Source organism: Lactuca sativa, chromosome 2 (genome assembly GCF_002870075.4).
Source record: "Lactuca sativa cultivar Salinas chromosome 2, Lsat_Salinas_v11, whole genome shotgun sequence".
In the NCBI taxonomy this organism is placed as follows: domain Eukaryota; kingdom Viridiplantae; phylum Streptophyta; class Magnoliopsida; order Asterales; family Asteraceae; genus Lactuca; species Lactuca sativa.
In genome coordinates this window covers 199,316,214-199,332,081 of record NC_056624.2, presented here as the reverse complement: position 1 = coordinate 199,332,081, position 15,868 = coordinate 199,316,214, and the positions used below count along the sequence as shown (strand labels likewise).

At 34.2% G+C, this 15,868-nt stretch overlaps 1 protein-coding gene, 1 long non-coding RNA gene and 1 pseudogene across 3 annotated transcripts; 2 read left to right on the top strand and 1 right to left on the bottom strand.

The window, feature by feature from the left end:
• Positions 1 to 9,261, top strand: LOC111915020 (pleiotropic drug resistance protein 2). Its single transcript, XM_023910725.3, has 18 exons — positions 1 to 359; positions 426 to 546; positions 618 to 706; positions 791 to 1,166; positions 1,438 to 1,528; positions 4,119 to 5,019; positions 5,095 to 5,255; positions 5,716 to 5,819; positions 5,893 to 6,058; positions 6,143 to 6,306; positions 6,387 to 6,722; positions 6,972 to 7,262; positions 7,345 to 7,428; positions 7,504 to 7,637; positions 7,704 to 7,931; positions 8,006 to 8,177; positions 8,257 to 8,511; positions 8,606 to 9,261. Exons 1-18 carry the CDS (start codon positions 79 to 81, stop codon positions 8,873 to 8,875), a joined length of 4,224 nt encoding a protein of 1,407 aa, XP_023766493.1. The 5' UTR covers positions 1 to 78; the 3' UTR covers positions 8,876 to 9,261.
• On the bottom strand, positions 7,463 to 8,731 carry LOC122196527 (uncharacterized). 2 transcript variants are annotated; one of them, XR_006188443.2, is made up of 2 exons: positions 8,593 to 8,731; positions 7,463 to 8,534 (listed from the first exon to the last, which is right to left on the bottom strand). It is a non-coding gene; the product is annotated as an uncharacterized LOC122196527 (long non-coding RNA). The 2 variants fall into 2 exon arrangements; XR_006188442.2 differs by having other exon boundaries at positions 7,463 to 8,521; positions 8,593 to 8,730.
• Positions 9,262 to 9,832: 571 nt separating the features above from the next.
• Positions 9,833 to 11,054, top strand: LOC111915012 (V-type proton ATPase 16 kDa proteolipid subunit-like; annotated as a pseudogene).
• The last annotated feature ends 4,814 nt before the right edge of the window (positions 11,055 to 15,868 follow it).

Sequence of the window (15,868 nt, the reverse complement as noted above, 5' to 3'; positions counted from 1 at the left end):
CACTTATTTTCATAATAAAATTCAATTTAAGCAGCTTCAAATCTAGATTTCAGTTGGGATTTTCTGCAGTTTGAGTAGATGGCCGCAGCACCTGGAGATGATGTTGCTTTTTCCACAACTGAGCGGCAGGATGATGAAGAAGAGCTGAAATGGGCTGCATTGGAGAGACTCCCTACATACGATAGATTAAAAAAAGGAATCTTGAAGCAAGTTCTTGATAACGGACAAATTGTTCACCAAGAAATCGATATCACAACTCTTGGACCTCAAGATAAGAAACTGCTTATAGAGAGCATACTCAAAGTAGTAGAAGAAGATAACGAAAAGTTTCTAAATAGAATTCGATCTAGAACCGATAGGTGAATGAACTCTACTATTTTTCAAGTTATTTATTTGTAAATCATAATATTATACGTGTTAAACAGGGTCGGGATTGATATTCCAAAGATTCAAGTATGCTACAAGAACTTGTCGATCGAAGGAGACGTTCATGTTGGGTCCAGAGCTCTTCCTACTTTACTAAACGCCTCACTCAACACCATGGAGGTTTGTTTGTTGATTTTTAGTTCTAAAAATTCATCAAATTCAACACTGTTTAACATTTTTAACCAAAATAGGGGCTTCTTCGATTCTTTAAGCTTGTTCCATCGAAGAAAAGAGTTGTTAAAATCTTGCATGATGTGTGTGGGATTGTGAGGCCATCACGGTATGTTTCGCGCCATTTTCAAACATCGCGCGAAATTAACGGATAATTTTTTTTATTTTAGTTGACCGAGTTTGACCTTTTCAGCATGACATTGCTTCTTGGACCTCCTGCTTCTGGGAAGACCACATTGCTGAGGGCACTCGCCGGAGTACTGAATTCAGATCTAAGAGTCACCGGAGATGTTACTTACTGTGGTCATCAGATGTCGGAGTTTATTCCTCAGAGGACTTGTTCATATATTAGCCAACATGATGTTCATTATGGTGAGATGACAGTTAGGGAGACATTTGACTTTGCTGGGCGATGTCTAGGTGTAGGAACCAGATACGACCTCCTCCAAGAACTTTCACGACGTGAGAAAGAAGAAGGGATTAAGCCAGACCAGGAAATCGATGCTTTCATGAAAGCGACTGCAGTGTCTGGTCAAGAATCTAGCTTGGCTACAGACTATGTTTTAAAGGTTTATCTCAAATTCTCTGTTTTTTTGTTCAAATCTTCTAGTTATTTTAATGAGAAATTAAATATACTCCTACTTTTTGTTCCTAAAAATCCTCCTACCTAATTAAATGATAACAAGTGTCACATTTAATGCTCATTTAATGATATTTAAGTATAATAAAATGACACATGTAATCATTTAATTGGGTAGGATGATTTGTAGGAACAAAAGTAGAGGATATTTAATTTCTCTATTTTAATTGAGCTGATTTAAACTAAATGTAAACGTACAGATTCTTGGATTAGATATCTGTGCAGATATCATGGTCGGTGATGCGATGAGAAGGGGAATATCTGGCGGAGAGAAAAAACGTGTCACTACTGGTATTATTTCAAGTCCACATGTATTATACTCATATTGAGACTAAAATTGATGTCAATTAGACAAAAATCACAAAACAAAAAAAGTATAATTGAAAAACTCTAAAACCAAAGAAAAACCAAGATTTTGTTGAGAGAAATTCACTACATGACAACTTTTTTATACATTCATACAGAATAATATCTATTGTAATCCCCAAGAAACCACACTTTTCACCTTAACTTATTTCTTTCTGTACTCTAAAAAAACAAGAAAAAAGGAATCAAATACCGTAAATATTTTTTTAATATCAGTAAAATCTTAGTGAGTGGACTGCATCCACAATGCACAATTTAGTGAAATTATTGAATGAAATGACTTGTTGACATTCAGTAGATTAAACTAAACTATAATGGATGCCAGATTGACGTTAACAAATTTATGATCTTTTTAAAATAAATAAATAAAGTAAAATAAAATAGGTTCCGCCAATTGGGAATAACCCAATTGATAAAGGCATGGTCTCTTAGTTTGCGAGGATGGGGAGACTAGTGATCGATCCTTGGTGCCAACTGATAGTTGATAAAATCTTTCGTGTCTTATTCTCCAATCTCAATGGTATTTATAATACAAGAATAGTTGACCTAATCTAAGTTAGGAAAATATTTACAAAATAATTTCAGCATTATACAAAATATACGACTAATATAAAATATATGACTAATACACCCCCACAGTCGAAACGGTAGGTGGCCGGATGTTAAGACTGGATTTGAAGTCATCGAACAGAATGTGTGGGAGTCCCTTTGTGAAGATGTCTGCAATTTGAAACCGTGATGGCACATGAAAGACTTGAACTTCACCCCTAGCTACTTTTTCCCGAACGAAATGGATTTCGATTTCTATGAGTTTAGTGCGTTGATGTTGAACCGGATTGGTTGACAAATAAACAGCACTCACGTTATCACAGCAGACACTGGTTGCTTTGCGAGGGGGATGATGTAACTCACATAAAAGATTTCGTAGCCAACAAGATTCTGAGACAACGTTTGCAACCCCTCGGTATTCGGCTTCGGCGCTCGATCTAGAAATAGTGGTATGCCGTTTGGAGGACCAAGAAAGGAGATTGTTTCCCATAAAGATGCATTATCCAGATGTCGAACGCCGGGTGTCGGGACAGCCCGCCCAATCAGCATCGGTGTAGGATAAAAATGATGTAGTGTTGGAGCCGGTAAGAGTTAAGCCATGATCTATTGTGCCACAAATGTATTGAAGTATTCTTTTTAGAGCCGTGAAATGGGGAACTCGAGGGGCATGCATGTGCATGCAAATTTGTTGAACTGCATAGCTAACGTTCGGGCGTGTAAAAGTGAGATATTGAAGGGCCCCTGCTAGCTGCCGAAATTATGTCGGATTCTCCAAAAGTTCACCGGTTTTGGCGCTAACTTTTCCTGATGAGTCGACCGGTGTTGGAAGAGGTTTGCAATTTTCGAAGCCTGCCTTTTTAGAATTTCCGCAACATATTTTTGCAGTGAAAGGAACATCGAACCTGCAGATTAGCGTGTGATTGCAATACCCATAAAAAAACTTAAGGGCCCAAGGTCTTTCGTTGCAAACTCCTTGGCAAGGAGACCCATTAATTTATTTCGTAGAGAATCGAAGGATGTCACAAGAAGAATATCATCCACGTATAACAATAGGTAGGCGGTATCACCTCCATGTCGGTAGATGAATAGTGAATGATCAGAGCGACTATGTTGGAACCCAATTTGGAAGGCGTATTCAGCGAACCTTAGATAACATGCTCTCGGGGCTTGTTTTAGGCCTTATAGGGACTTCTTTAAGAGACATACATGGTTGGGAAATTGTGTGTCGCGAAATCCCATTGGTTGATGCATATAAACTGTTTCATCCAAATGCCCGTGAAGAAACGCGTTTTTGACATCTAATTGGTGAATTCGCCAAGATTGAGAGAGAGCAATGGTAAGCACGGTTCTGATGGTCGCTGGCTTGACCACAGGACTACATGGTTGGGGGTGTATTAGCCATTCTCCATCTCGAGAGTGATCGAAATAAAGTTCCGAATGTTGGTGATCAAGAGAGCAGGGTGAAGTTTTCCCGCCATGTAAGTCACAGGTTGAAGGAGAATATAGAGGAGAAAGACAGAAAAGAAATATAAATCGCAGGTTTGAAGAAGATAGAAAAAAAGAGGGTTGCGACTAGGGTTGGATGTAGGTCTGCTCTGATACCATGATAGTTGATAAAATCTTCCGTGCCTTATTCCCCAATCTCAATGGTATTTATAATACAAGAATAGTTGACCTAATCTAAGTTAGGAAAATATTTACAAAATAATTTCAGCATTATACAAAATATACGACTAATATAAAATATATGGCTAATACTAACAAGAATTGGAGGATTGACAATAACACATAACCAGTCAAGATGTCTTTAAAAAAAAAGGTTCCATTGTACTTTTTTATAAAGAGTTGGACCAGACATAAGCTTTTAGGTTATTTTCGTGATGAGGAGTAGTGCGTTCATGTTTTTCGCATGTTTCAATCAAGTTGATAACATGAGACAATTGTATAATATTTTTCCAAATTTCAGGAGAAATGTTGGTTGGGCCTGCAAAAATGTTCTTCATGGATGGAATCTCGACCGGTTTAGACAGTTCGACCACTTTTCAAATTGTCAAATACATGACACAATTGGTTCATATAATGGATGTAACAATGATCATTTCCCTTCTTCAACCCGCACCAGAAACGTTTGAACTATTTGACGACATTATACTCCTCTCCGAAGGTCAAATAGTCTACCAAGGCCCACGTGAAGATATTCTTGCTTTCTTTGAGAGTGTAGGGTTCGAATGCCCAGAAAGGAAAGGAGTTGCAGACTTTTTGCAAGAAGTTACTTCAAGAAAAGACCAACAACAATACTGGTTCAGAACAAACGAACCATACCTTTACATCTCTGTATCTGAATTCAGTCAGCTTTTTAGCCAATTTGAAACCAGTGAGTGTCTTTATGACGATCTTTCCCTTCCTTACGACAAAACCCAAATGCAACCTGCTGCTTTGGGGACCAAAAAGTATGGTATTTCAAACATGGATCTCCTTAAAGCAAACTTAGCAAGAGAATGGTTATTGATGAAACGGAATGCTTTCTTGTACATATTCAAGACGTTTCAGATTACTATCATGTCGATTATTACTTTCACGGTGTTCTTTAGAACTGAAATGAAGAGTGGTCGACTTGAAGATGGTGGCAAGTTTTTTGGTGCTTTGTTCTTCAGTCTTTTGAATGTGATGTTTAATGGGGCTGTTGAGCTGGCATTAACGGTTAAGAGGCTGCCTGTGTTCTTTAAACAGAGGGATTCACTGTTTTACCCTTCATGGGCTTTTGCAATACCCATATGGATCATGAGGATTCCCATATCGTTCACGGAGTCACTAATTTGGGTTGTTCTGACATATTACACTATCGGTTTTGCTCCTTCGGCTAGTAGGCAAGTATCAACACTTCTGTGAAACTAAATTAGGTAGAAACTTGAACGAATCTAACATGTTTGAATATTTATCAGGTTTTTCAAGCAGCTTTTGGCTTATATAGTCCTACATCAAATGGCTTCGGCTCTTTACCGTTTAATGGCTGCCATTGGAAGAACGCAGGTCATAGCAAATGCTCTTGGTACCTTTATGTTGCTAGTGGTTTTTATACTTGGTGGATTCATCATTGCAAAAGGTATGTTTACTAAAAACTACCTGGAGTGAAATTCTATAATTGAGGTCATGGGTTCAAAACCCGGGCACACTCTATTTACGGTCAGGGTATCCACAATGCATTGCACTTTATGAAGTTTAATGGATTGTCACATCATCATTCTACTTTACATACAACTCTATCATCCTTTTTCTATAATGCATTAGATCCTACATAATTCAATGGAACATATTAAAAAGATCATTTATTACAAAACCTAGTTTATGATATCTATTTAAGGATTAAAAGTTTTTCTTTTTCCCATTGAAGAGTCTAATGGCCACTGAACTCCAAAGTGACATCCCACTATTGAGTTTAATCCATTGAATGTCAAACTAGGCATTCCACCTCATTCAACTCTTCTGTTAAACTATACATGGTCAATTTTGCCCTCACACATATGGTTTACCCTTTTTTTATACATAGTATTTGTATCTTGCAGATGACATTGAACCTTGGATGATATGGGGTTATTATATTTCCCCCATGATGTATGGACAAAATGCCATTGCGATCAATGAGTTTTTAGATGATAGATGGAGCACCGTAAGCTTTGTTACTCAAAATTTACATATTTTTTGCTTGTCTATGAACTAAATAGCTTTCCGTTGCCTTACAGCCAAATCCTGATCCAAGAATCAATAAAACGACTGTAGGGAAGGTTCTTCTGAAGTCGAAGGGGATGTTCACAACTGATTATATGTATTGGGTTTGTGTCATTGCACTCTTTGGTTTTTCTCTTCTCTTCAACCTCCTCTTTGTGTTAGCTCTCACATACTTGAATCGTAAGATTTTCTTTCAGTTATTTTTGTAATTCATTATCTGCACACGTTATTGTTTCTTATATACCATTTTCATCCAAAATTCAGCTCTCAGAGATTCAAAAACTGTTGTTCCGACAGAAGATGAGCAGAATAAGAAGCACCAGAAAACAGACACAGAAATGGCAGCAAGAATGAAAGGAATGGTGCTCCCGTTTCAGCCACTGTCACTGGCATTTGATCATGTCAACTACTATGTAGACATGCCTGCTGTAAGTCCAAGTTACAATAAGATTCAAAAATCTGGATTTTTCAGTGAAAGGATGACATAGAAATTTGAGAATTTTATCAGGAAATGAAAAAAACACAAGGAATAGAAGAGAATCGTCTACAACTACTACAAGATGTCAGTGGGACATTCCGGCCGGGCATCCTGACAGCATTAGTTGGCATAAGCGGGGCCGGAAAAACGACCCTGATGGACGTGTTAGCTGGAAGAAAGACCAGTGGGTATGTTGGAGGAAGTATCAGCATCTCTGGTTACCCTAAAAACCAAGAAACATTTACTCGTGTTAGTGGATACTGTGAACAAAACGACATCCACTCTCCCCATGTCACCATTTATGAGTCCCTTGTCTACTCTGCTTGGTTACGTCTTTCTCCAGACATAACCACAGAAACACGTCAGGTAATTTTTTTTTTTTTTCTAGTTTTCACTACTTCGACAATTGTGCCCCCGGTACGGGGTTTATCTTTGCAAATACACACGAAAGTTCAAGTCTCATCAGCAGCAGTGTGAGAGTTTCAATTCCAATGTGGAATGGTCTGTGTGGGGCAACTCAAGGGTTGTTGGAACTAAAAGCATATATAACCATTTTGAAGAAACTTTGATTACTGCTCCAGATACCAACAACTACATTTATTTCTTATGGTTTAGATGTTTGTGGAAGAAATCATGGATTTGGTGGAACTGAACCCGTTAAGGAATGCAATAGTTGGGCTTCCAGGAGTAGATGGTCTTTCAACAGAACAAAGAAAGAGGCTGACAATAGCAGTAGAATTGGTTGCAAATCCATCAATCATCTTCATGGATGAGCCGACATCAGGCCTTGATGCAAGAGCTGCTGCCATTGTCATGCGTACTGTCAGAAACACGGTAGACACCGGTCGTACAGTTGTCTGCACGATTCACCAACCGAGTATCGACATTTTTGAGGCTTTTGACGAGGTAAGTCATCTAAAGTTGAAGTGCTCGGTTTCCATTTCTTGGATTCAATGTTCTTTAAACCTTACTTCTCATTTTCTTGCAGTTATTGTTGATGAAAAGAGGTGGGCAGGTCACTTACACCGGACCTCTTGGGCACCATTCTAACAAGCTAATAGAATATTTTGAAGTGAGTGCATCCTTACTTTTCATGCTCCCATACATACAACAAAAAAAAATCTAAAAACTCGATCAAACTTTTCAGTCTATTCCAGGAGTTAACAAAATCAAACAAGGTCAAAATCCCGCCACATGGATGCTTGAAGTTACTTCTTCAGCAGTCGAAACTCAACTTGGTGTTGATTTTGCAGAGATTTATGCCAATTCTGATCTTTACAAGTATGAATCTTTGAACCTGTCTTTTAGATTCTACTAAGCTTCTTGCTAATGGGTTCTTTCTAACAGGCAGAGCCAGGAGCTCATTGAGGTAGTAAGTACACCAGTACCAGGGTCCAAGGACCTTTACTTCCCTACAAAGTACTCTCAATCCTTTTGGACACAATGCATGGCTTGTTTTTGGAAACAACACTGGTCATACTGGAGGCATCCACAGTATAATGTTGTTCGGTTCTTCATGACAACAATAATTGGCATTCTATTTGGAGTGATTTTCTGGGACAAAGGCCAAAAGACGTAAGAAATCAAAAGCATCATATCGTTTTCACATTCAGAATGTAATTCTAAATGAATTTGTGTCGCTTTGACAGTGAAAAACAACAAGATGTAATGAATCTGATGGGAGCTATGTATGCTGCTGTATTGTTTCTTGGTGGAACCAACACTTCAACTGTGCAGTCTGTGGTGTCTATAGAACGAACAGTTTTCTATCGTGAGAAAGCAGCAGGGATGTATTCACCAATCCCTTATGCATTTGCTCAGGTATGAGAAAGCTGTTAGCTTTTCTGTTTCTAATGGCATTTCTAGAAAACTCAAAGGAGATGATTATTTTTATCTGCAGGTGGCCATTGAGGTGGTTTATGTAGGCATCCAAACGATCATATACAGTCTTCTGATTTACTCCATGATTGGATTCCAGTGGTCCGCAGACAGGTTCTTATGGTTCTACTTCTACATGTTCATGTCCTTTGTCTATTTCACATTATACGGAATGATGCTTGTGGCCCTCACACCCAATTATCAGATTGCAGCCATTTCTATGACCTTCTTCCTCAATTTCTGGAACTTGTTCTCCGGTTTCCTGATCCCTAGAACGGTATGACAACCTAAATCACTAATCTAAAAGTCACTGATTAGAATGAATTACGTTAATAAAATCTAACAGATTTAAACTAACCTGAACATTACAGCAAATACCGATCTGGTGGAGGTGGTATTACTGGGGATCACCGGTAGCGTGGACTTTATACGGCCTGATCACATCTCAGCTTGGTCAAAACGAAAGCCTTGTAGAGGTTCTAGACCAGAATTCCGTCACAGTGAAGGAATTCATTAAAGAATTTCTAGGGTTTGAGTACGATTTTCTCGGATACGTTGCTTTGGTTCATGTTTGTTGGGCCGTCCTCTTTTGTGTCGTCTTTGCCTACGGCATCAAGTTTCTGAATTTCCAACGAAGATAGCAAAATCATCGAATACTCAGTCTAAATGCGTTTAGATGATTATAGAAAATATACGGTTGCCTTTTCTTTTCGGGAAACCATTGATTGATTTACGAACAGTCCGAACACAAACAAACAAACGAGAACCTAATATTCTAAAACACCGTAGTTGAAGTATATGTGCGATCATCAATTTTCCTGCTATCACTATTAGGAATTCAGGATTCAGGTGTGCATCAATGGCAATCAAGGCAACGGAGAAGCAAAATTTTATGGGCTGCTTGACTTATCATTTGTGTTTTATTTTTATTTTTATTTAATAAAATATTATATTTCTATTGTTCTGTTTTTATCTAATTTATATTTATATTTTTGTGCAATGAAATATTATCGATGTATTGTTTTGTTTTTATGTAAGGTTTCCATATATATATATATATATATATATATATATATATATATATATATATATATATATATATATATATATATATATATATATATATATATGTTCAGATATTTAAAATAATTATTGTATTATTGTATGTATAAATGTTGGTCAATCAAAATTTAAAATAAAAATAAATAATTAAATTAATAAATAAGGGTAAATAGATAATTTGATAATTAGTTTCCACAAATAATATTTTATAATTATGGTAATTTGATATTAATCACATATATTTATAGATGACAATTTTAGGGTTTCAATTTTCCAATTGACTTCTACCCATAGCCAAGATCAAAATCCCGATTTCTCGACATCAACACATCACTCATCAGCTTCGTGACATTCATTGTCCGTCGATACTCGATTGCTTGTCCGTCTTCACCGAATCACCGTCTTTGGTCGTCTTCACCGTCTCTGATCGTCTTCCTCGTCTCCGTCTGCCGACTGCCGACCTGCTGCTGCCTCCGATCAAGCCTCACCGACCCTCCTATCTTGACGAAAAAGCAACCCTAAGAAGCCCCTACACCATGTCGATATCGCGCGACTACACCCATTCCGACCACAAACAACCCCACCTAAGAACCCCTACACGATGTAAAATTAGGTTACAAATCAACGAATCTGATTTTGTTTATTTACATACTGCAACTAGCAAGGGAGGCTATAAGTGGGCTTTTCCCGCTAACTCCTGCAATGTGGCAGCAATGGGCAAATGACGAAATTTCTCTCACCCTGTGTCTTCTAGGTAGGCTATTGTTATGGCTGGAGTGTTGGGTATTTATGGTTTGATTATCGTTATGATTATCAGTACTGTAATTAACACTAAGGCTACATCCTATTACCTTTTCCATGGATATGCTCATCTTTCCTCCGGTATTGCTTGTGGCCTTGCTGGTCTTTTTCTGCTGGTATGGCTATCGGAATCATCGGTGATGCTGGTGTTAGGTAATTTCCTTCAATATCTCATTCTATACGTCTTTGGTACTGTTTTATTTTAAATACTTCAAACTTATATTTTCCACATCTCAGATCAATATCCACATTATAATCTGTAAGATAACATGAACGTTTTATCATGAATCCATTAAGATTAATTCAATTTCTCATAAGTTGAAAGCTTTATCATACATACAGTTGAAGTTCCAAGATTTTGATTATCTCAAGTTCTTGTTTTCATACATTGCAACTGCAACAAGACTACAACCCTTCATTCATCTCTAGTTTCTTGAAATCTTGGTAACTTGAATTTGTTTCTTCAGAGCCAATGCACAACAACCAAAACTATTTGTTGGGATGATCCTCATCCTTATTTTTGTTGAAGCTCTTGCCCTATATGGTCTCATTGTTGGCATCATTCTTTCTTCTCGTGTTGGTCAATCCAAAGCAGATTAAAAGGTATTCATTCTTTCTGATTTAACACTTCATTTATGTGGATAGTGCATGATCTTGATAAGGTTGAATTCTAAAAAGGTATCAAGTTTGTTTTTTTATAGATGATTCAATGGTTGATATTGATGAGATTCAAATTCTACTAGAATGGAATCACGAATTCCAATTCTGTTGGAATGCAAAACGGGAGCCCAATTCTGTTGGAATCACAGAATTTGATGCTTGAAGAACGGACCACAAAATTGAAACGGACCACATTATTCTTTTAGAAAGTATTAGTCGTTGTTAGATTTTGATGTTTTCTTTCCCGTTTTGAAAGTTTTTTTAGTTTAATTCTTTAACAATAAATATAATTCTTAACGATTGTTACCTGCATTCTATAAGAAATAATGTATTTTTTTGTTTTTATTCTTCAATTGATTGTTCAATAATTTGTTATTCTACAAAGAAGTTTTTAAATTCATGATTAAGAAATAGGTTCAAGAATATTTTTATTATTTATGGTTTAAGAATGTTTTTATTTTTTGAAGACAAAATTACAAAAATGGTCTCTATGGTTTGCCAAAAGTCACAAAGTTAGTCCCTACTAATTTTTTTTATATAAATGGTCCTTATGGTTTGCAAAAGTTGCACTGATGGCCCTTTTTACTAACACCGTTAGTATTCAACCGTTAGGGACTGAATCTGTAAGGGCATTTTCATCTTTTTAAGTATAAAGACATTTTCGTCTTTTCAAGTATAAAGGGAATGAATCTGTGACATTTAGTAAACCACAGGGACCATTTTTGAAATTTGTTTAAAAAAGACAATTATATGGCGGTGGAGGGTTCGAACTCATGACCTCCACCTCCTAAAACCAAAGCCTTAACCAATTGAGTTGCATGCATTCTTGGTTTATTGTTTCCCAAAACTAATTTATATAATAATAGAATCGTTAAAAATAAACAATAAATAAACTACAAAAAACATTTTTTTAAATAATTTTTTTTTAAAATAAAACAAACGTATTTTAGTTATATTATACAAAAATATTTTTTTTACAAACAATTTGTATGTATTTATTTTACCTAAAATATATTTTTTTTTTGTCTTTGAACCCTGAACTTGCACTCCTGAACTCGGGATGTTACAATATTTTTTAAAAACAAAAAAAAAATATATTTTACGTAAAATAAATATATAAAAATACATACAAATTGTTTGTAAAAAAAGTATTTTTTCTATAATATAACTAAAATACGTTTGTTTTATTTTAAAAAAATCATTTAAAAAAATATTTTTTGTAGTTTATTTATTGTTTATTTTTAACGATTCTATTATTATATAATTAGTTTTGGGAAAGAATAAACCAAGAACACATGTAGTTCAATTGGTTAAGACTTTGGTTTTAAGAGGTGGAGGTCATGAGTTCGAACTCTCCCCAGCCATATAATTGTCTTTTTTAAACAAATTTCAAAAATGGTCCTTGTGGTTTACTAAACGTTACGAATTCAGTTCCTTTATACTTGAAAAGACGAAAATGCCCTTACAGATTCAGTCCCTAATGGCTGAATACTAACGGTGTTAGTAAAAAGGGCCATCAATGTAATTTTTGCAAACCTTAAGGACCATTTATATCAAAAAAAATTAGGAGAGACTAACTTTATGACTTTTGGTAAACCACAGGGTCTATTTTTGTAATTTTGTCTAAACATATAATTGTCTTTTTTAAACAAATTTCAAAAATGGTCCCTGTGGTTTACTAAACGTCACGGATTCAGTCCCTTTATACTTGAAAAGACGAAAATGCCCTAACAGATTCAGTCCCTAACGGCTGAATACTAACGGTGTTAGTAAAAAGGGCCATCAGTGTAATTTTTGCAAACCACAAGGACCATTTATATCAAAATAAATTAGGAGGGACTAACTTTGTGACTTTTGGTAAATCATAGGGACCATTTTTATAATTTTGTCTAAAATATACTCAAAAAAATATTCTGTCAGAATGTCCGAATTAAAAGAATTATAATTCGTAAAATCGGATTTTTAAAATTAATAGAATCTATGATCCCTTAAAAATGCAATTTTTATTTATTAAATCTATATTAATTAACTAAATTACCCTTGTAATTAATTAAGATGATAATTTTCAATTATATTTAATTCAATAATATATATTAATCACTTTCTTAAAATAAATAAATTTGATTGACCCACATTTATGCATACAATAGCACAATAATTACTTTGAATATAATAATCTAAGCATATATATCTCTATACTAATAAAAGAGTAGTTTTTTTTGCCATGTGTCATTATATTAGACTTCTTAATTAATGTATTGCCACTTGTCAATCTATTAGTTCTCAATTTTAAATTTATTAGACCTCCTCATTAATGTGATGCTATTTGTCAATGTATTTATTCTTTATTTTAAATTTTAAAATTTATATTATTGTTTTCATTAGTTCACAAATAAAAAATGTCTAATATATATTAAAAATTAATTTTACATATTTATTTGAATCAACGATTATAATTTCACATAACTAATAAAAATATATCTTAATTAGTAATTTATTTAAAATAATTGATTAATAATTTTGAGTTTGTATTATAAAAGTTTAATTAATTTTATAACCGTGGTTCCCACGGGTTATAAACTAATATATATATATATATATATATATATATATATATATATATATATATATATATATATATATATATATATATATATATATATATATATATATATATACACTTGAATTTTTTTTCCAAAAAAGATCTAACTTTTATCCATAATTTGTTATTCCAAACATCAATGGGTCACTAACAAGTAAAACGTAGATAAATTTGAGTTTTTTTTCTTTCACAGACGATTCTTCATTCTATATATATATATATATATATATATATATATATATATATATATATATATATATATATATATATATATATATATATATATATATATATATTCGATTTAGACCTAAAACTTTCTTTTTGCTTAAAATAAACTCAACTTTAACATATTTTTTTGTTATTTCTTTAAATGTATATTTTTTATTTTATAAATATAATATATGCTTAAAAATAGAAATTACATGAGTGGCTTTTTAAAATATTTCTTAAAGATTAAAATAAATTAGATAATCGTAAAATAGTCATTCATCTAATTGTTGAATATTTGATAATCACATGAGAAAACTATCAAACCAATTGGACACCAACATCCCTAAAATGGACATTATCTGATAATCATCCTTGAGGACGAGGGGTTTACATGAGAGAAATTTCAAACCAATTATACACAAGTGTCACGCTTTCTATCCAGGAGACTCTGGTTATAATTTCAGGACTTGGTTGGTACTTAAATAAGTATGTGAAGTGTGTCTCACAAATGCTATATTGACGGTTACATGTAGAATAATGAAAAGTTACCTTGTAATGGATAAACTGTAAGTATATCTCATAAACTATATTTATTATAGTTTATATGTTTGTTTTCCATAATGTTTTATGAGTATGTAAAATGATCCATAAGCTATATATATATATATATATATATATATATATATATATATATATATATATATATATATATATTATAGTTTATATGTTGGGTTTCTGCATTGTATTATGAACTTTGAAAAGTAATATGTAAGTTCCATAAACTATACCTATTATAGTTTATATGTTGGTGTTTTACTGAAACGAAAACTTATGTATTGTTAATAATTCGACAAGTTTAAATCATAAAATTTGTGATACGGTTGTTCCGTGAATTTCATATTTATGTCAAAATGGCGATGCTCTTTGTGTTAAAATACGTGAAATTATTCGATGTCGTAATAGTATTTAAACATATAATAATATGTGATTAATATTATACAAGTAATATAAGCGTTGAGTAACACAGGTTTTTATCAATAAAACTTACCAAAGCTTGTAAGTATTTGGAAGCAAAATAGTTTCCTGGAGTTTACGTGATCCTAAAGTTGAAGGAATTTGGGCTTAATATTTGAGAGAGAATTGAGAGTATTTTTGTTACTGTAGGTGTGAGAATGAAAGTGATTTCCATTATGTGACTTAAATATGAAGTAAAAAGTAGGCGATTTGAAGCTAAATATCTAGATATTATGGGGTTTTCGGCCATAAAGTAGATGATTTTGACGCATGTTCTCGGTCCAAGGTTTGCGGTGTGAAATGGAGTTTGCGGTCTGAACCGCAAACTTGATTTCGGTCCGAGAGGGGAGGGGGGGGGGGGGGGGAGGGTCCTACGAAGGTTCTCGGTTCCAAAGCTTGTTTTTGGTGGGTGGTTTTCGGTTTAGGCTTTTTAATTCTAAAAATCAAAAACACGCATATATAATAAAGTTATTTCCCTTATATTAAATCAAATGTTTTTATTTATTTGACTTTGTTTTGACTTTCCTCGACTTTTATTGATTCGGGTATTAAATTATATATGCATAATTTTTTTTAATATATAAGTGTTTATAACTTATATATAAGTATGATTATCAAAGCATGCAAATAAAATAACTTATATAAACATGCCCTTAAGGCATTTAAGTTCTTATTGTATTAATGATATAACATGGATTTACTTGTATACGATTGTAGTTTAAACTTTTATTTGGATAGGTTTGATTTACATTGACCTGAAATAACGGGTTGTTACATTATCCCCCTGTTAGAGGGAATTTTGTCCCGAAATTGTTTTTAAACTGGTATTCATGAACTAGGGAAAAAATGTGGGTACTTTTGTTTCATTTGATCTTCCCGTTCCCAAGTGAATTCAGGTCCCCGCTTAGCATTCCAACGAACCTTCACTATTGATATACGACTTTGTTTTGTTCTTTTGATTTCCCTATCTATGCTCTCCACTGGTTCTTCTACGAAGTGTAGACTCTCGTTTAACTCAATTTCGTCGATTGAGATAACAAGAGTCTCGTCAGACAGACACTTCTTGAGATTAGATATGTGAAAAGTGGGTGAATGTTACTGAGTTCATGTGGTAGTTTGAGTATGTAAGCCACCGGGCCAATTCTAACAAGAATCTCGAATGGTCTGATGTACTTTGGATTTAGTTTTCCACGTTTGTCGAAACGTATCATTCCTTTTCAGGGTGAGACCTTTAACAGGACGCGGCCACTAACCTGGAATTCCAAGGGTTTTTGACGTTTGTCCG